Source organism: Serpula lacrymans (assembly GCF_000218685.1).
Source record: "Serpula lacrymans var. lacrymans S7.9 unplaced genomic scaffold SERLAscaffold_1, whole genome shotgun sequence".
Lineage (NCBI taxonomy): Eukaryota > Fungi > Basidiomycota > Agaricomycetes > Boletales > Serpulaceae > Serpula > Serpula lacrymans.
The window spans coordinates 5,351,072-5,369,863 of record NW_006763290.1 but is presented as its reverse complement, the minus strand read 5'-3'; the positions used below and the strand labels follow the sequence as shown (position 1 = coordinate 5,369,863).

Below are 18,792 nucleotides of genomic sequence, written 5' to 3'. Positions count from 1 at the left end.
TCGCCTTCCTCGTCTCCAACGAAACAACGGTCGAAGCTTAGTTCACCTTCCAGCAAAACGTCTCTCGTACCGTCCGAAGGCGAAGATCTTGATGCATTCCATGTGCGAAGCACATATGCACAGCTGGAACTCACAGGAGTCAAAGGTGATGGGTATGAAGAAGGCGTGGAGCGTACACGGGCTCGAGTAAACACCAGCAGGCTAAGCGAGTTGAGAGCCGAGGAGGCTCTCGCAGATCGTTCAGAGAAAACAAGAGATCTCAGCATGCAGGAAATTCGTACCTTGTCCAGTTTGGATCGGTAAGTGCCCCTTTAGGATAATGATAGATATGCCCTCTCAAAAGTTCAATATTGTATCAGCTATGGTTTCTTTGTCTCGTCTTTGCATGATCGTTTGGTGCAGCTTCCTTCTCTTCCGTTTTCCAAACGGTTGACAAGGGTAACTGCGGGTCCTAAAGGTGCTCCAGCCAATGCCCTATCATTGGATGCTCTCCCAGCTATACCATCTCCTCTCAAAGAAAAATCGCGAATCGCGAAATGGGGGAGGATGCTCGAAGTTCGCAGTCGGGACAAAGGCGGGAACGTCGAAACATGGGGTATCAATGTTTCGAAGGAACGCAAGTTAAGGGAGCGAGTATACAAGGGCATTCCTGATAGATGGAGGGGTGCCGTCTGGGAAATTCTTATGAACCGCATCTCTCAAAGTGGGCATAAAGAGCTAGGGCAGCTCGAAAAGGCATATTGGGAGGAACTGGAAAAGGCCTCGACCTACGATATACAGATTGATCTGGATGTGCCGAGGACAATCAATGGCCATATTCTGTTCCGCACCAGATATGGTTCAGGGTATGTTGAACATTGAATCCTTTCTTTATAGTTCGATGAGTCTGATAATTCTATAGCCAACGCTCTCTGTTCCGTGTTCTCCATGCCTTCTCACTGCGCTGCTCACATTGCGGATATGTTCAGGGCATGGGCCCTATTGCTGCCACCTTTCTGTGTTACTTCCAACCCGAACGCGTCTATGCTTCCCTTGTCCGCCTTCACGATTCGTATCTCATGCATACAATCTTCAGTCCAGGATTTCCTGGTCTGCTAGAAGCTATTTACGTCCAAGAGCGGACTATAGAGTTCATGATGCCCGATGTTTATGCTGCATTCAAGGAACATACCATCTCGACCACGTCCTATGCCACAAAATGGTATATCACACTGTTTGCAAATTCAGTGCCGTTCCAAACACAACTGCGGTTATGGGATGCCTACCTTTTTGATGGCCAAGATGTGTTCGTGGCTGTCGCTGTTGCGATCGTATGGGTATATCGAGGTCTGTTTATTCCCCCTACACCTCGGTTTTGACTGTTTATTTATTTACTTCGCTGTACAGACCAGATAACGTCGAGCTCTGCCAGCTTCGAGACAGTGCTCTCCTTGCTCTCCTCTTTCTTTGTTCCCGAAGATGAGGACTCGCTCTTATTCTGGATCGAGAACATGCTTGGTGACAAGAAGCTTAGGTCACGCATGGATCAATGGAGAATCGACTGGAAACAGCTCGTTGCAACGGGACAAGATAGTAAAGCCTTACTATAATCCCGCTTTGGTTCTCCACACATCGTATGTGCCCGTCTTGTTGCCCAAATTTCGCTTTCACGATAGTCTTTGCATGGCCGCTCTGGTATATATTGTGACTCAACCATTGGTCATTTGTATCACTCACTTGCATTTGGAATGAACGATTTGCTTAGTGCAATGCATACACACTTAATAGCTCTAATTGGTTAATCCCATTCATGGAATTGTTTTATTTGTGTATCATCAACAGAATTTTATACATCGTTTTTGAAAGGCTAGGAAATGGAAGATCGTGAAAATCAGTAATCTTATCGCGAGTACATTGCATCTGATCAAGGGATTCAAGTTTGCTAGTAGATACAACGTTTGCTATCGACTTGCACAAAAAAATCAAGGTTCAAAAAAATCAAAGGTATATCAGTAGTACAGTAACATAGCATGCTCCATCAGAATGGATCCCAAAATTAAATTGTGTTTACATTAAAAATCGGAATCAAAGTTTCCATTGTTTCCCATCTCCTCAAGTTCACTATCGGCAAGCAGACAGTCGGCGTACATCTGTCAAAACCCACTATGATAAGCTACGAAACACGGTGTCAGAGTCACGACTTACATCTAACGATTCGGAAATTTCCTGATTGGAAATGGAGGGCCCAGAGTTTTTGTTTGTCATGATATCTTCTGAAGTGGTAGTCGTGGTTTCCATAATTTTCCGTAGTCGCTCCCAATTCCGTTCGGGCACTGGTGGTAATACGGTGCCCATGTTGGCCAAGCGGTCCGCATGTTCGTTGCCTTCGTGACCATTGTGGCCCCGGACGTACTTTAGTCTGACCTTTTGCCCCTTGCGCCGACGTGTTTCGAGTAGGGAGGCAAGATACTGTATCAGAGGCGCATTTTTTACTGGTGTTCCATTTGATGTCTTAAAGCCATTCGAGCTCCATTTTGGGAACCACAGCTCGAAACCTGGATGATCAATAAGCCACATCGCCCAGATAATTAGAATTTCAGTAAACGGACATTTTATTGAGTACTGCGAATCAGTCTTGATCACGAGTGTCCGTTTGCTTGTTGGTGTGGTCTCCAATATCCGCACAATAGCCTGTAAGAGCGTGTCGGTCATTTGAAAGATTTGAAATGTGAAAAAGCGTGGATATTGTGATGGAAAAACAGCTCACAATGAGTTCTGCTCGATTATTTGTTTGATCGCCTGGACACCGCTCTATGATATTTCTGATTGGTACATGAGCGTTCGTGAGGCATTCAGTAATTATTGAATGGAAAGCCACTGACCGCGGATCGTTGACCCCCCACCACACGCCAACTCCAGCTATCGATCCCACTTGACCGTTCCCTTTGCACGCCCCATCACAATACACGACATCACAGTCCCGCTCATCTGCATCCACGGCGACTGCGGCAACTTGGACAACACGCGTCTTCTCATAGGCTGTAAACGCAGTAGAGGCACTAGCGGCAGCCACTGTCCGAGTCGATGTTCCTTCAGTCTCGACGCGTCTCGTCTCCCTTGCAGAGTCGAGTATGCTTGTCACGCCAACTTCAGGGTTACTCCGTCCTTCTGCGAATTTCTCGGCTTCCGTAGAGGTACTGAATTTTTTGTAGACCGCTCCAGCAAACCCCTTGATTTGCGCTTCGCAATCCTCCCTACGGTTCAGACATCCCATTAAGCACTCAGTCTGGGTATCTGGATAAACCTATGATTGCATACCAGGTATGATAAACTCCAGGACTGCGCCCTTTTCGGACAGCATAAAATCCACCCTTGACCTTGGGCATCTCAAGAACCTGAGAGCCTGACAGGTCCACCCAAATCGTACGGGCCCTGGTAAACTGAAAAGGCCAGGGTAAAGATGATCTCAGAGTCAGCGTGTTCCCTCTGTTTACAAGAGCAAAATGGGTGAGAGGTAGCAACTTGTATCTGTAGAACGATATGATGGTTCGGTAGAAGAACGGTAATGTGGCCAGGACTGGATATTCAAGTTCACTTTACAGGTTTCACGTGAACCAAGCTTGCAGGTGCCACTATATAAGCCCTAACCTTATTCTAGGTGTGCGGCATTACTCGGCATTACTCGGTCAGGGCGTCTAATTCACCATCAATTGATCGTCGGTTGGCTTTTTCAACGCTTGGTAAGTTGGTAAGCCTCTCCGCAGACATTTCCAGCTGAACAAGCGAAACATTGTTATTGGCCGATACTTGGCCGATTCCGTTTTTTGTTGTTATATAGCTGCTACGGAACGTTCGGGTGTCCGTCGAGTCATCATATAAAACGCCATTCTACCCGGATCCTACCACTAACTTGAAGGTCAACTTGAACTTGTTCTTACTATCGTGCTAAACTGTCTGGTGATTGGCCCACACTCGTCGCCATGATCCCAATCTTCAAGTCTTTGCGCAAAGGCGCCAGGAGATCTGCCGTTTCTGCCATTCGCTCTCGCCGCGAAAGTGTCGATCCCGAATTAAAGTTGCCTGAAACAGCTTCCCTTGTCATAATGATCGTCGCAAACATACTGCTCCAAGTAAGTTTGTCTATTTTGAAAACAGTCAACAAACGAGGTTTTTAATCGCACGGTCAGCTTTCCTTTTTTATAATCGTTTCGTCCTCGAATAAGTATGCCGAGTACTTGGGAGGGACCTCTACATTTTCTGGAATCGTCATCGGTATCCCGACCGTCGCCTCTGGTATTGTGCTGATACCCATGACCAGATATGACAAAGGTATGCCTCACCGACTTGCTCCCACTGCCAACTTATCACAATATTTTATAAGGGGGCTACAAGATGCCACTTCACGTCGCGTGTGGATTCTCGATCATAGGCCACATCTTATATGCGACTGCATACCAGGCGCATTTTCTGTATCTTATTCTTATCGGTCGTATCGTCGGTGGCGTCGCATTCTCTGGGTTCATGTACTGTAAACGATACTGCACCGATCCTCGCATCGTCGGTGTCCGTCGCAGGACCACACTCGCCAGCTGGCTTGTAATAGGTCAAGGCCTTGGAATGACCCTTGGTCCCTTCGCTGGTGGCTTGCTATACAAAATCGGTTTCGCGAACTCCGTTTTTAACGGCTTCACCAGTCCCGGATGGGTCATGGCTGGAGTTTGGGCCGTATTCTGGGTTTGTGTGACCGTCTGGTACAAGGATGTACCGACGGAATCCGACGACGTAGAACTGCGATCAGTAGGAGACCCGACTCCGTCTCCACAGCTCGAAAAAGCAGCTGGCAATGACAATTTGCCGGTCCTGGCCTCGTCATCTGCTCTCGAAGAGCCCGAGGTCGTTCCAGCCACCCCTGTAGCCCCTGTAGACGAAGCCCTCAATCAAAATCTGAGCAGCCAAATTTACCGTGTGACATCAGCCCAATGGGGTGTTATTGTATGCATGTGCTGGTTCGCGATGGCGAACTTCTTTATTCTGGGTTCCTGGGAAGCGAATCTCCCGGTCCTAGGTGCTAGCATGCCTCAACTCAACTGGTCGCCATATGCTGCCGGTAATTTCATTGCTTTGGGTGGAATCACGACGTTCCCTTTCCTCTTGGCCAACTTGCTTCTCTCACAGCGGTTGCAGGACCGAAAGCTGCTTGCCTTCGGATCGGCGGTTGGTCTCACTGGCCTGCTGATCGCCTTATCGCTCCTCCGTACCAGCAAGGTCAACTACGGGAGCCTTTTCGCGTGCTGGTGGCTAGTCGCACTAGGCTTCAACCTCGCCACCACCGTCACGCTGAGTCTGCTCAGTAAGCAACTTCCACCCGAGTGGAATGGACGGACATCTATGGCTATTCAATACAGCAACTACACGGGGAGGGTGACTGGAGCAGTCTGGGGCGGAAGTGGGGTGCGAGTGGGCATGCTGAACTTTGTTGGTGTCGAGATTGCCATCGTGGGGATTGGTGCTGTTCTCTTCATTGCTTTATGGCGGGATTTGAAGGCTAAGATGGGTTAGAGGCAGTTGGAGATGTGGTGATATCTTTTTGTGATGATAGAAGATGGGTTTCGAAAGCAAACGAGACTACGGTAACAAATTTCCAGTCCGAGTGAAATGACAGCTCAAACCGGTGTGCGCTGATTCTGTTCTAGTCGATCATAGAGTGATCATCTGAGTTGTTCTTTGTAGATCGATAACGTGTAATTACCGTCCCGTGAGCGGTAAGTCGCGGTCACATATGCAATGATATCTGTACCTTGCACCCTTACAAGAACATACAACATGGCCCAGTAAGGCGCGAGACAACTGTTAGAAATAGAACTTGCGATAACCTTTAATGACTTGTCTGTCAACACTAACCTTGAAGGGATCAAGGGCAAATAAATCCATCCCAAACTCAGAACAAGAAATCAAGAACGTGACTGTCAATCGCGGTGGACGCGCCTTGATATCCAAAAATGATAGCGGAAGACCTCGAGCTTTACTGAATCCGTACGTTTCCTTGTTCCACTTGAGGCAATGTGAACATGGCATCAGAAGATGGAAGGGAGCGCCAGGTTTACAGCAACGCGGGGTTACCATATGGGAACAAGGCTACGTCCAATTGTGGCCGTTACCTTGTACTCACATTTTTGTCCAACATTAGGTATTCTTCGCTTTCAAGCTACTGCGTTTGGTATATAAAATGTGCAAAGAGCCAAGGGTTCCCTTCACAGACCAGAATTGGTCCAACAGAAGCAGCAACAGCCAGTGCCTCACATTTAATACTACGACATCGTATTCCTTGCCTTTGCTCTGCCATCATAACACATCTACATTGCTATTGCTATTCCTACGCACCTTCACGACAGACGAGCATCCTCGCATTCACGAACAAGTCTGACCCAAGCAATATCCTGCACTTGAACAAACCAATTCTATTGAGCTTTTCATCTGCATAAGCTAGGAACACATACCACATCCTATACGACATCCTCGCCCTCTTCATTTATAACCATGTCTTCATACAACTACGCCTACACGTCTCCGCCCACCTCTCCCACGTATGGGTTCTTCCCCAGCGGCCCCGCTAGCCCTCACGCGTTCTCATCTTTCCACCAAGACCCGCGACAGACTCACAACATGTATGCTTCGCTCGGGTCTGCAATGGGTTATCAGAGCAGTGGGCATTCGTCGCAGAGCAGCCATAGCCACAGCCATCACCACAGTCACCAACGCAGCTCGAGCAGCAGCAGCAGCAACCCACTTAAAAAACTATATCGCAGATAATGATTTCTCTGCATTCACCGGCATGCTATACCCACTGTATCATAGACCATTCACTGTTGGGGAGTATTGGGGGAAGGGACGGGATCGGAGCTGTGGATTATTCCAGCGACATCTTCCTTGGCTAATTGTCATGTATCGAGGGAAGATGGGAAGAACGGGATAGGGGGGAGAAGCGAAGGGACGGTGCTGGCACAATCTCACGACTCCATATGCATTTCGACATTTACCACTGTTTCCATATAACGTAGACCTGTCATCACTGTATCTTTTATTGTTTCGCTCTGGATACCAACAAGACATTTACCCATTCCTAGAGAGTGATGCCTTGAGCTGTGTCGACGACTACGGATGACAATACGAGCTGTCAGGTAATGAAAAGGTGACTTCTCTGAACTGGTTTGCATGTCCAGTTCCAAAGGAGAGGTATCCTTGCAGAAGTATTCCTGGGCGGTGATTGCTGTCGTACGTATCAGGAATGGAAGATGAGGCTGTAGTCCAATTGCCAATGTTCGTTATACATAGAAAGCTCTCTCCATGGAGCAAGTTGGCGAGAGAGACGACTGCAGATGGGAAACAGGCTATCATTGTCAGGTTCCAGGTGAATATGATGGCCATATCAGAGTAACGTTACTGTAGCACAAGGCGAGAATTTGCATACTGTCTGTAGCCGCGACATGACTGGAACTGAAGACCTTTATTATTGTAGCCACATCGGGTTGGCATGGCGGACCGGAGACCTCTGCCACTTTTCTGTTATACGGGGGCAAAGATTCAGGTAGTACTTGGCCTTAAAATTCATTCTTGCCATCGCCGACAACGACGACCTCGACAATAACGCATTCATCACCATGGCTCCTTCCCGTGCCCCCTCAACGATGAACCCAGGAAATTCCAATACCGCCTACACGCTCTCCTTATTGTCTGAATACACCCATTCTCTCGATTCGCTGCCTCTGGACCTTTCTCGCAACTTTGCAGATCTCCGCGAGCTCGACGCCGTTCTGTCTTCTTCAGTAGCATCAATCACTGGAAAAATACAAAAACTGACGCGGATGATAGAAGAAAACACATCTCCAAAGCAAGAACGTCTCTTTTTGCTAGCAGAGATCGCGGAGGAGGCGACGCGTCTCAAGCTTGGGGGAGAGGATAAGATACGTGTCGCATCTCAGGCAGCTGATAACCTCAAGGGGCACACCGGTCATATGACAGCACTGCTGAGCCATATTCCTGCCCTTGATATGTCGATACTGAACCGGAAAACTACATATCCCCATGTTGCGCCCCGTTCATTCATGCCTCACACCACCATGGAGTCTGGAAGACGCAGAAGGGGTGCATATAGCTCTCTATTGGCTAGTGCACCGGATTTCAGCCCTGCGAAAAGAAAGAGGCAGCCAAGAGACGATGACCTCGACGGTGGGGGATCAAAGTCGCCACGCAAAGACAGGAGTGGTGATGCAACCACTCAAAGAGCTAGGAATGGTGCTCGTGCAAGAAAGTCAGTGATATCTGGTCTATCTGGCTTTATCCATCCCTAACTCGATTTTCTCATAGACCTGAGCGGGCTATATCTCCTGCAGAATCCATGGTGTCTGTCATCTCACACAACGTCACCCAGAACACACAAACTGCTGCTAATAACTCAAGATCTGGCGCTCAACATGCTTCAGGCCGGGCTGGAAATGCATCTGGTACGAACAAACGCACCAGACCGTCCGCTTCCAACCATCAGGATAATGACACTCCTTCGGAAGCAACCTCGGCCGCCCGTAGGGACATCTTCAACGCACCACCCTCTTCTTCCGTCTCACATCCGTCGCTGCCTTTACGCGGTGTCAATGTCTACGATCTACCAAGTGGTCATGCCATTCCACCAAGCGAGTGGGCTGGGCCTTTACCACCTGGCCAGCTCGAGGGCCCAGGTATGCCTGTGGCAAGGAGTACCGCCCCTGGGATGTCTATTGGCCCTGCAGGTGTTCTCACTCCAAATATCCCTCTCGGGTCGGGCGCAGGTACGCCCGTTGTGGCCGCAGCAGCGGCTGATGCCTTGACGGAAGCTGGCGATGGAGATGGCGAAGGGGATGATAGGACATACTGTTTCTGCGATGGCATCAGCTACGGAGAGATGATTGCTTGCGATGATGCGAGCTGTGAGCGAGAATGGGTGCGTGTTTTTTACTTGCTTGATCCTCATTTGGGGAGAGCTGATAGGCTTTTCGCAGTTCCATCTTGCTTGTATAGGCCTTTCAGTGCCCCCAGACGGGACATGGTATTGTGAAGTATGCAGAAACAAACAACGGAACGCCAAAAGGGGAGGAAGGGGAGGCAAGAGACGCTCAGGTGGGGCACGGTCGGGTGCGAAGGCAGCCAACGGTGCTTAGGATATATTCTCTCAGGCAGACATTTCATTTCAGAGCGGACGTTTACATTCATCTTGTCTTGTCCCCCGCTCATTGTAGCCATTTTCGATGTTCCATGTAAGACTTATCGTTGTACCAATATAATCTAGATTTCTTCGACACTATGCCGGGATAAAAGCTTGGAAACTGAATAAATTGTTATCGTATCTTCTACGGCAGCGCTTCTGTACACTTGTACGTGAATCATGTATACGACGCCTACAACCACTCTTTGCTCCCTTTGTGTGAGAGGAAAGCTCCAGTATCTGCTACGGTGATCTTGTTGATAACCTCTAGCTGCATCCTGACAGAAGTTTCAGGAGTAATGGGGCCTTCGAAATCAGGATAGAGAGTCCTGAACTTCTTCAACATCAGCGAGAATTCCGCTATTTCTTCCTGAGTTGCTATAAATCAAGCAAGTTATAACGTCTTCACAAACATAAACGAGGCTATGTCACTTACGAGGCTTCAGAGCAGTGTTAACAAGGCCAGGGCTCAAGGCGAGGAAAACAAAGCCTTGTGACTTGAACTTTGCCGCGTAAAATGCGACCACCATGTTCACGGCTGCCTTTGAGATCGAGTACGATGATGTTGCGTAGGTTTCGGACTTAACTATGAAGTCTGTATCGGCGAGGCCGGTGCTAATGGTAATGACTTTCTTAGCGTTGCCATTGCGGAGTAGAGGGAGGAAGATGTTGATGGTGTGTACGACGGCGATAGCGTTCACGTTGAACTATGACCACGGTGGTCAGGAACGATTTCGACACTCGTAAACTCAAGAATCAAACTTACACTATGAGAAAGGTCTCGTGTAAGATCTTCTTCCATGTGAGCAGGGCTGAAGATCTTATCAGCAATTGGATGGAAGTATAGTCGAGCGCGTTACTTACAATTCATCTAGATCATATTTGATCCTATCTCGGGCCTCTTCGCCGGCATAAGCAGCATTGTTGATCAAATGGTCCAGCGATCCTCCGGTGACCTTGGATATCTCTGCTGCTGCTGCCTAATGGGAAACTCAGTTGGAAATGTAGGCCAGACATCAATAAATGGTTATGTACCTTCAGGGTCTTGTTATCGGTGATATCCGCTTGAATGACGTAGACATTGCTTCTGCCTAGTTCCACGAGCTTGGTCGCGGTAGCCTTGTTGCGAACGAGGGCGAACACGGTGTTGGCAGAGTTGGCACTGAGCTGGTTGACATACTCATACTAATAGTGAAAACGTTGAGCTCAAAGAAACTTGAAAGTGGTAAAGGTATGGCACTTACTCCGATGCCCCGTGCTGCTCCTGTGATAGCGTATGAAGACATGTGGTAGGTGCTGGAAGGTTGTGTGGGTAGTAAGTAGGTGTAGGACTGGTTTGGACGATACCTTTCAGCTTATTTTCGACCTCGTTTTATACCCAGAGGAGGGGACTCTGTATACTAAGTGTCCTCGGGCTGACTCATTCCGTCATTTTTGCGGTCTTCCAATCAAGGTCTTTGAGGATTATTCATGATTTCTTCAGGGATATCTTTGCAAGGGCGTAGAGACAGGTTGGGACTCAGGCGGCGCCTATGCAATTGCGGCAAGTGGGACTGTGGAAGCTGTAGAGAAAACATACACCCGAAAAGGAAAGAACGCCCAGTACGTGCGACACCGGAGCGTCTCCCTTCCGGATCGAGGGTCTGCTTATGGGAGACCAGCGAGACAAGATCAACTCACAGCACAGCATTTTGTAGGCAGCTCACTTACGAAGAACATTGCATTATGTTGCCTCTGCAGATATGCGATTTAATCAGCTCTGTTTGAGGGTATTCTGGAGAACATGATGGATGAGCAATCACCGGCTCTGCTAGTACAATCGAGTTCCTTACTAATCATTTCCCTGTTGAATCGGGGAAAATATAGATTTTGAAGCAGAAACCGTGAAAGACATAACACCTGGCTGCAGGTCCCAGGTCCGTCCCAGTATATTAAGGAAACATTGTCGGATTCGTCAGAGCTCATCATGTTTCACCGTGGGCGCTAATCAGCAAAAACAATATTCGATATGAACTTACCTATATCTGCTCCACGAAAGTTTGCAACATCGACAACATGTAACCAATTGACTGCAAATAGCAGACATATCGCAAGTGCGAATTTCAAGATATTTGTACACGCGAAGAAATATAATATGTAGCTTGCGTACTGTAAGATGAATATGGGAGTGAGTGGGCATATCACCGCCTTTTTAAACCTCGGCCATCATCTAAGCCAGGTGAGCTACGTCGTTTCCTGAAGTATGAGTTAGCTATCGATCGAGCGACGATATATTAAAAATGTGCTCACCGACTTTGACCTCGATCCTCAGGCTCACCCGAAGGTGTCCGTCCACCCCCACCACCCGCGTTTCCTCCATAGTCCAGACCATCAACAGCGGGCGCATTCCCGTCCCTATCCTTGTACTTATTTTGGTTTCTCGGGCCTGTTGGAACATTAGGTGGAAGCGGCGAAGCAGGCCGGACTGGAGCTGGCGTCGCTGACACTCCTGGTTCTGCTTTGTGAGCTACCACAAATTCACATGGCATCAAGTGAACGACATACTGCTTTCATTGGCTCCTCCATACATTCCCCGGCCTCTACCTCGTCCAGGAAAACCACCACGTCCACGCATATTCTGTCCCATTGCACGTCCCCGGAATGGGCCAGTGGGTGCACCACGTCCACTAGGACCAGCAGTAGGACCAGGACCAGGGACAGGGACAGGGGTTCCACTACCCTCCATACCGGGGTACATTTGTTGTCCCATAGTTGCTTGCTCCTGCTTAAACACACATGGTTCATGCGATATTATGACATTATGTGTAGCTAGAATATGAAGGATTCAACCATACCTGCATACCGTAATCTCCTCCCATCCCCATTCCCATCATACCTGGCCCGGGGCCTCCTCCACCAAACCCATCCTGCATACCCATCTGCACGCCCTGTTCTGGCGTCCCGCTAGACCCTACAGGGCCTGCAGGTCCTGGCCCAGGAGCCTCTTGCATCATCGGCCCACCTGCCTGCATCTGCATTGCTAAATCACCGTTCATTCCCATTCCCATAGGACCCATGTTCATCGGACCCATCCCTGACATATCCATCATCGGATTCATACCAACAGCGGGGCCCATCATGTTTGGGTTGGGTCCAGCACCGGACATCATCGCGTTAGCACCAGTCATCACCATCGTACGCAGCTCTGGTGGAAGTGCTGTGAGCTGGTCCTCCGGCATACCCGCAAAGTTCTACAGAGTTCTGAGCACAGACAGGTAGGACGAGATAATGCAAACGTACAAGCACATTAGCCTTGAGTACATTAGCTAGCTCCCCTAAGTCACGCCTTCTATAACAATATGCTTCCCAAGAAATCTCATCAAACCCATAGTTAAACCAGTCACTGATATCCGACCCTGGCCGCCTCCACGGTTTCTCTGCCATGGCGTTGAGGTCTACTTCTAGGATAGAGCGTCCATCAAGTGTTCCAGGCAAAGAAGGGTTGATGGCAGGATGTGAAGGCGGGGCACTAGCTGGTGGAAGTGTCGAAGGGTCAGGTCCCTCGTCCATACGACTTCTGTCCTGCCCCTGAAGTTCGCCGCCAAGTTGTTGACTTGGTTGTAAGATACCAGGATAAATTGGGACGACAGGTTTGGTTGGAGCACCTCGTTCACGAGGGGTGTATTCGGTTGTTAAGGATGGTTGGGGGGCTTTATATGCGTCAGTGACAGGTGATTAAGGCAATGAAAAACATGTCAGACCTTTTATAGGCGTAACATTTGTGGCACTGACGGAGCGATTTTGAGGTCTGGATGGGGGGTTTGTATTTTGCCTAATAAAGGTGGTCAGAAAGAACGCTCGCGGCAAATCCGAAAGTGTACTACCGAAAGTCAAGGGAACGCGAGGCAGGTTCCATAATAATTTCAATATCCTGTCCATGTTCAGCTGGTGGTATGATGCTTTTGACAAGGAAAACGTACATCTTCACTTTCATCACCTTCTCCGTCTCCATCTTCTTCGGCATCTGCGTCTGCGTCTGCATCTGCATCTGCATCTGCATCGACATCTACATCGCCCTCCCCAGTGTCGTCGCCCCCTCCCTCGTCCATAAATGCTCTGTCGCCGGGTCCAAAAGGTATTTCTTCCTCCTCCTCTACTACAAGAGTTTCCATGCTTGAAAGCACTCCATTTGAAGACTTCACCGTCTCGAGAAAAATCCTGAGATAAACGTTGAGCAAAAGACAACCCGAGATTGTGATGGAGCATACTCACGGTTGGGAAACTAAGCACACACGATACGTCGAAATTTATGAGTTAAAATTCATATCATATTAACCATAGAAATACAACAGAAGTTAAGAAGTCTCTTTCGGAAACAAAACTCAGTCAACATGAACCAGCTCTCACCAGAAGTAGGTAAACCCAGCTTAGTCGGCTGTGGGTCATTAGTCTCCCCGTACAAGAATGCGTCGTCGTCTTCATCCCTGGAAGCTTACGGTCATTTATGTTTCTAGCATAATGTAGAATAACATACATTTCACAACAATTAACGCTTGCTGAGGTTGTACAAAAGCAAATGAGAGCGCGAAAGGCCAAGTCCGAAAACGAGCCTTCGTTACCCGTGTGACGTGACGTGTAACGCGTTATGTTACAGCATCCGTATTCCGCTCCGATGGCAGGCGGCGGCGGTTGTCAATTTATTCCAGCTTTCGCTTTTTAGCTTCAATGTTGTCTTTGTTGGCGACGCGCACGTCTGCGTCCTCCATAAAGCATTTCTTGTCTCGCACATATGTCGTATCTGTCAAACCACCTCGAGTATATGATGGAAAGCCAACACCACGGCGCTATGGAGTCAGAAAGACATTCCTCTACCACCAATACATGAGGATGCTCGAAGCCAGTGCAGACTCGCCCATGATATTTCTGCAGCACACCAATTTTACCGTACAGAGACTCCAAAAGCTGCGTCGAGACATCTCAGATGCATCCACCCGCTTGCCTCCTTCCCTTGCCTCGCCCACTCCAATTTCTGTGCCATCAGACCCGCCAACGCTGACAGTCATGCGCACGTCGCTTTTTGGTGTTGCGCTACGTGAATTTGCGCCAATGGATGCTACCACTACGTCAGAAATTGCGGATTTGGTTACAGGCAGTCTTGCTGTCCTTACACTGCCATCGCTCAACCCACCCCAGATGGATATCATCCTACGCGCATTAGACCGCGCTGTGCCCCGCAAAAAAACTCAGCCTGTGGAAAATAATAAAGCGAGGAAGCGGGAAGACGACCCTGACTTTGTTCCAGGTAGGAAGCCTCAGAGGGTGAAGCCAAATTTGACACCAGAGCTGTCTTTGGTTGGGGCTTTGATCGAGGGGCGGGTATTTGCAGCTGAGGGTACACGAGATGTGTCGAAGCTGCCCACCTTGGATACATTGAGAGCGCAGATTGTGGGACTTATCAGCTCACCTGCTACTCAAATAGCAGCGGTGCTGAGTGAGGCGAGCGGTGGAAGACTGGCGAGAACTTTGGAGGGTCTCAAAAAGGGCTTAGAGGAGCAACAGGGCGCAGAGTCGGAACCTTCATCATAGCACCAGTATTTATGGTTGACCTACACATATATTATTTCACCTATTGTGTGCTTAGAAGTTTCATTTGTGATGCTGAAACGTATTGCCATACTCGTGCACCATCATACATATATCATGATTGATCACGGAGACAAAATTCCCAAGTGCGATCCTCTCCTCCCTGTCCCGTCGTACCCTGGCCATTGACTCTTTCGCCTTTTGTCATCCGGTGTTCATATCCCTTCCATAGCTTCCTCTGAAAGACGAACGACCTGAAGATGGTATAGCGGGGTGGAGATGCCCCTGCGACTCCTCCCTTGGGAGGATTTTTAGCCAGCCGTGGAACATCCCTGGTAATACAATCAGTGATAAGAAAGGCCACCGAAAGTGAAATAGATCACCATTTCACGTATGGTTCAACATTTCGCAATGTGATGAGTACTGTTCCCCTTGCTCCGGTCGCAGGCGTTGAAGTCTCATCATCAGAAAACATCATCTCGTCCTCTGAAACTTTAACATCCTCCTCGTCTTCGTCATCATCATCTGCTTTCCGCTTTCTTTTGTGTCCCGCACTGATAACTGGCATGGGACCGATCGCAAGGAATTTGGCGGCAGAGCGAAAGAAATCAGATATCAGTATCTGGTGTGATAGGATATTTCGGTCCTGATCTGTTATACCCTTTCCTTATGATGCTTGTTAATAAAGATACGAACTACAAGTAATCTTCGGGACGTCGTACTTTACCTGAATGAGGAAAATTCCACACAATCCGATCCCATAGTTTGCCCTTGAACGTAGGTATCTTCTCGAGTTTCGTAGCATCAATCCCAAATAGCGTTTCGACCCCTTTATCTCTCAAAGTCTCCACTATTTCCTTCGCTTCTGGGTATTTAGCATAGCATTCCTCTTCAGAATCGTATGCAGTAGCAGTGATGTTTCTGGGCACTAGATGCTCCAATGACGATGGTGGATCGACGAGCAGTGCACGGGCAAAAGAGAAATTCCCTTCGCCAATGAGGAGTATTTTGTCGGTAGGCTTGAACGGTATCGTAGGTCTTTTTTTACTATTACGCTGTTGTTTCTGTTTTCCTTTCTGTTCAGTAACCTCGGCTGCATGGGCAGCTTTTTGTTTGTTCTTCAACCTTGTCTGTTGTGACTGCAAGGTTGACTTCAAGGACGCCTTCTTGCCAGATTTTCCATGGCCCATGGTGAATTTGGAGGGTAAGCCACAGATATACAAATATAGATCTCTCTCGAAGGAGGATAGTGTTTGTTTGGATCTAAAGCCTTTGGTAAACAAACGCCAGATACCCGTTATGGCAGGACACGTCACACAATGGATTCTATCCAAGCTTGAGCATTCCTAAATCACACGTCACTCGTTTCAGAACCTTCATATTGTTGCAAAATGGTAAGTTTCTCTGTTTTTATCATGCACCATAGCTCACTGATAGTTTCCAGCCTACGGAATTCGAGCTACGCAGAAAAAATGCTCAGTTTGCCAATGCAGTCCGTTCAGGGAAGAAAGCCGTGAAGCCTTCGCGCCAGGAGAGATTGTCGAAGCGCAGCCCCGTCAGCCTAGCGACTCTTGGTGTTATTCTATTTGTCGTTGTAGGAGGTGGTATGTACCTCTTGCTCGTTTATTATACAAACAGTGACCCATTTCGTTGTCACCAGTCATCTTTGAGCTTGTCAGACTGTTCTTCTAGTAAAAGTCACTCAAGTGCACTTCTATAAAAGGTAGCAAATATGGGCACTTCATGGTACTGGGTGGAACATAGGCATGTCACCACATTGTATTGCACACGGCTTTTCGAGATTCGTCATTCATTTTACAATCTGTTTTGTATATCAACGGTTACAGGGTTTGCCGTTGTGGATAGCACACGACACTTTAAAAAACACATACTCAGATACATTAACTATCTTCTTCCTCTCCATCACCTCCTGAAACACTGGCAGTTGCACTTATACTCATACTCTGGCTCCGCGCACTCGTTGCACCACTTGCGTTGGCACTTTTGGCACCCTCCAGGGCTGCTGCAGTCTCTACGCCTTCCATAGCCTCGCCCTCCAATTCTGTTTCATCAATTTTCACTTCATCGCCCGCCCACACTCGCATAGTGGGTTGCCAGACCATTACGACGTTATCTTCTGAAGTGCTCGAGAGTGTCCAGTTCTCATCTATGCCAGGTGCCCAGCAAAGGTCGCTGGGACGGGTTGTGTGACCTAAACACAATGATAGTTACTTAGCAAAGATATCAGGTTTTTGGCGTGGGACGTACCTCCGTGAACAAACATGAGCTCTGGAGGCCCATCTTCCTGGTCATCTGGAGTTTGCTCGACACCAATCTGGGATATGTCCCATATATTGATCCTCCTGTCGCTAGATGCTGATGCAAAGATGGCATCATCGTGTGGCGACCACGCCAGGTGTAATACTTCGTCCGTATGAGACTCGAAGACGTGTAGCTTTTTGGTGGGCGACCTGATGTCGTGGAGAATGATGGTCTATCAAGAGCAGATATATGAGCATGTCTTAAAAGCCATAGGAGAACCATACCTTATCCGCGCTCCCTGTGATCATCAAATGTTCTCTAGCAGGACTGAAAGCGCATGAGAGAACTTCTCGTTCGTGAGCTTGAACTTTTGTCACGGCATCAGTTGGCGTCCTTGTGTCCCAGCTGAACGGTGGTCAATACAAGGATAGTGCGTTACTTAATTTAAAACATACATCAATAGCATCTTGTCATCTCCCACACTGGCCAGTATGTTTTCTTTAGTTGAATGCCAATCCACATCCTAAGGTTGTGAAAATGGTGGCATATCACTCAGACTCGAGTAAATGCAAAGTTAGGGAACGACGTACCCCGACCACAGATGTATGGCCTCTAAACACGGTGGTGGGCTCAATCGTATTTTTCGCTTTAGTGTAGGAGTTAATATCCCTAACACATATAACTTTCAGTAAAGAGCATCAAAAGAACCACAGACAACGTACCAATGACAGACCGTCATATCTTCTGAAGCACCCAAGACGTGACCAGCCTTCGCGGGATTCCAAGCCAAACCATAGCTGTTGATACAATGACTTCCCCAGGTAGAAGTTCTCAGCAATCTAGACTTACCCTTCCTTTTGCTGTCCCACCAAACGTATGTCAGGCTTGCACACGCCTCCCCTTTCTGGCTCACTTGAATGCTTTGTACGATCAAACACGAGGACCTCCCCAGAAATGGCTTTCGTCGCTATCAGATCTGGGTTCTGGGGCATGTATCGAGCCTTGTTGACTTCGCCGTCATGATTGATTCTTTGGGTAATCTGAATGCGAGGTTGTGGTGGGATAGTGTGTCCGCCAAGCTCTCCGCGCTCATCGTCGTAGTCTGCGCGATCGAGCTTGTCGGCAGACACACCCTCACGTTTAGGTATCTGGACAGTCGCGATTCGAAGGTAATCCTGAGCCTGGCCGGACGTGTGAGTGCCGAGGAGAAGACGATGAACAGTGTATGGCTTATTTGGCGGCCTACACGAACGTTTCAGTGACAACGATAGAGCAAAGATAGGCAAACTACTTGCGATTCTTTGTCTGGGAACCACTGACAAGTGAGACTTGGCCAATCAAATGCATGGGTGATAACCATGTCATACAGGTAAGGAGCGTTCTTTTTCCTGGAAGAATCAGTTCCATCGCGTTGGTGAAAGTTAAAGGCCAGAATATCATTAGAAATACCATGTTTTGTACTCCTGCGAGTAAATTTCGAGAGTCCGTTATTGAGTTTCGATGAAGCAAATCATTCGTACCTCATTGATGAGCTTATTCTCTTCCTCAGCAATCAAATCATCCTCCATTTCATCTTGCACAGTTGGTCTCATCGTTCCGTAGATTTAGACGCAATAGAAACAAATATATCAGGGTTTGCGCCTTTCCGTGAACCTGGTTGTACAAATACGAAATACACCGAACACGCGCCAAGCTCTGTAGCGCGACTCAAATCCTATCTGTTCATAGGCATCTGAATCGCTGTGGCTCTTACT

The 18,792-nt window shown here is 48.2% G+C and overlaps 10 protein-coding genes across 10 annotated transcripts; 5 read left to right on the top strand and 5 right to left on the bottom strand.

The window, feature by feature from the left end:
- Positions 1 to 151: 151 nt before the first annotated feature.
- On the top strand, positions 152 to 1,859 carry SERLADRAFT_455886 (uncharacterized protein; the record flags this gene model as incomplete). Its single annotated transcript, XM_007312977.1, has 4 exons — positions 152 to 299; positions 360 to 845; positions 902 to 1,326; positions 1,387 to 1,859. The coding sequence occupies 4 exons, from the start codon at positions 265 to 267 to the stop codon at positions 1,587 to 1,589; spliced, it is 1,149 nt and encodes a 382-aa protein (XP_007313039.1).
- An 8-nt stretch (positions 1,860 to 1,867) lies between these two features.
- SERLADRAFT_376879 (uncharacterized protein) lies at positions 1,868 to 2,377 on the bottom strand (the record flags this gene model as incomplete). The annotated part of the gene is made up of 2 exons (XM_007312976.1): positions 1,868 to 2,130; positions 2,185 to 2,377. 2 exons carry the CDS (start codon positions 2,332 to 2,334, stop codon positions 2,101 to 2,103), a joined length of 180 nt encoding a protein of 59 aa, XP_007313038.1.
- A 1,467-nt stretch (positions 2,378 to 3,844) lies between these two features.
- On the top strand, positions 3,845 to 5,789 carry SERLADRAFT_412587 (uncharacterized protein; the record flags this gene model as incomplete). The annotated part of the gene is made up of 3 exons (XM_007312975.1): positions 3,845 to 4,109; positions 4,167 to 4,308; positions 4,361 to 5,789. The coding sequence occupies 3 exons, from the start codon at positions 3,960 to 3,962 to the stop codon at positions 5,536 to 5,538; spliced, it is 1,470 nt and encodes a 489-aa protein (XP_007313037.1).
- Positions 5,790 to 6,232: 443 nt separating this feature from the next.
- Positions 6,233 to 7,030, top strand: SERLADRAFT_376867 (uncharacterized protein; the record flags this gene model as incomplete). Its single annotated transcript, XM_007312974.1, has 1 exon — positions 6,233 to 7,030. The coding sequence occupies one exon, from the start codon at positions 6,517 to 6,519 to the stop codon at positions 6,787 to 6,789; it is 273 nt and encodes a 90-aa protein (XP_007313036.1).
- Positions 7,031 to 7,637: 607 nt separating this feature from the next.
- On the top strand, positions 7,638 to 9,170 carry SERLADRAFT_405040 (uncharacterized protein; the record flags this gene model as incomplete). The annotated part of the gene is made up of 4 exons (XM_007312973.1): positions 7,638 to 8,287; positions 8,344 to 8,711; positions 8,802 to 8,953; positions 9,012 to 9,170. 4 exons carry the CDS (start codon positions 7,638 to 7,640, stop codon positions 9,168 to 9,170), a joined length of 1,329 nt encoding a protein of 442 aa, XP_007313035.1.
- A 111-nt stretch (positions 9,171 to 9,281) lies between these two features.
- Positions 9,282 to 10,594, bottom strand: SERLADRAFT_444726 (uncharacterized protein; the record flags this gene model as incomplete). Its single annotated transcript, XM_007312972.1, has 7 exons — positions 9,282 to 9,592; positions 9,651 to 9,921; positions 9,981 to 10,026; positions 10,079 to 10,194; positions 10,250 to 10,399; positions 10,459 to 10,510; positions 10,562 to 10,594. The coding sequence occupies 6 exons, from the start codon at positions 10,498 to 10,500 to the stop codon at positions 9,408 to 9,410; spliced, it is 810 nt and encodes a 269-aa protein (XP_007313034.1).
- A 681-nt stretch (positions 10,595 to 11,275) lies between these two features.
- SERLADRAFT_444725 (uncharacterized protein) lies at positions 11,276 to 13,365 on the bottom strand (the record flags this gene model as incomplete). Its single annotated transcript, XM_007312971.1, has 6 exons — positions 11,276 to 11,449; positions 11,504 to 11,708; positions 11,759 to 11,978; positions 12,049 to 12,444; positions 12,494 to 12,903; positions 13,191 to 13,365. The coding sequence occupies 6 exons, from the start codon at positions 13,363 to 13,365 to the stop codon at positions 11,395 to 11,397; spliced, it is 1,461 nt and encodes a 486-aa protein (XP_007313033.1).
- Positions 13,366 to 13,944: 579 nt separating this feature from the next.
- Positions 13,945 to 15,987, bottom strand: SERLADRAFT_455866 (uncharacterized protein; the record flags this gene model as incomplete). Its single annotated transcript, XM_007312970.1, has 3 exons — positions 13,945 to 15,108; positions 15,160 to 15,437; positions 15,499 to 15,987. The coding sequence occupies 3 exons, from the start codon at positions 15,964 to 15,966 to the stop codon at positions 14,892 to 14,894; spliced, it is 963 nt and encodes a 320-aa protein (XP_007313032.1).
- An 88-nt stretch (positions 15,988 to 16,075) lies between these two features.
- On the top strand, positions 16,076 to 16,446 carry SERLADRAFT_432803 (uncharacterized protein; the record flags this gene model as incomplete). The annotated part of the gene is made up of 4 exons (XM_007312969.1): positions 16,076 to 16,087; positions 16,148 to 16,170; positions 16,214 to 16,380; positions 16,415 to 16,446. 4 exons carry the CDS (start codon positions 16,076 to 16,078, stop codon positions 16,444 to 16,446), a joined length of 234 nt encoding a protein of 77 aa, XP_007313031.1.
- Positions 16,447 to 16,525: 79 nt separating this feature from the next.
- Positions 16,526 to 18,717, bottom strand: SERLADRAFT_455862 (uncharacterized protein; the record flags this gene model as incomplete). Its single annotated transcript, XM_007312968.1, has 10 exons — positions 16,526 to 16,988; positions 17,045 to 17,270; positions 17,323 to 17,443; positions 17,494 to 17,561; positions 17,629 to 17,707; positions 17,761 to 17,835; positions 17,888 to 18,280; positions 18,334 to 18,426; positions 18,488 to 18,501; positions 18,559 to 18,717. The coding sequence occupies 10 exons, from the start codon at positions 18,628 to 18,630 to the stop codon at positions 16,678 to 16,680; spliced, it is 1,452 nt and encodes a 483-aa protein (XP_007313030.1).
- Positions 18,718 to 18,792: the final 75 nt, after the last annotated feature.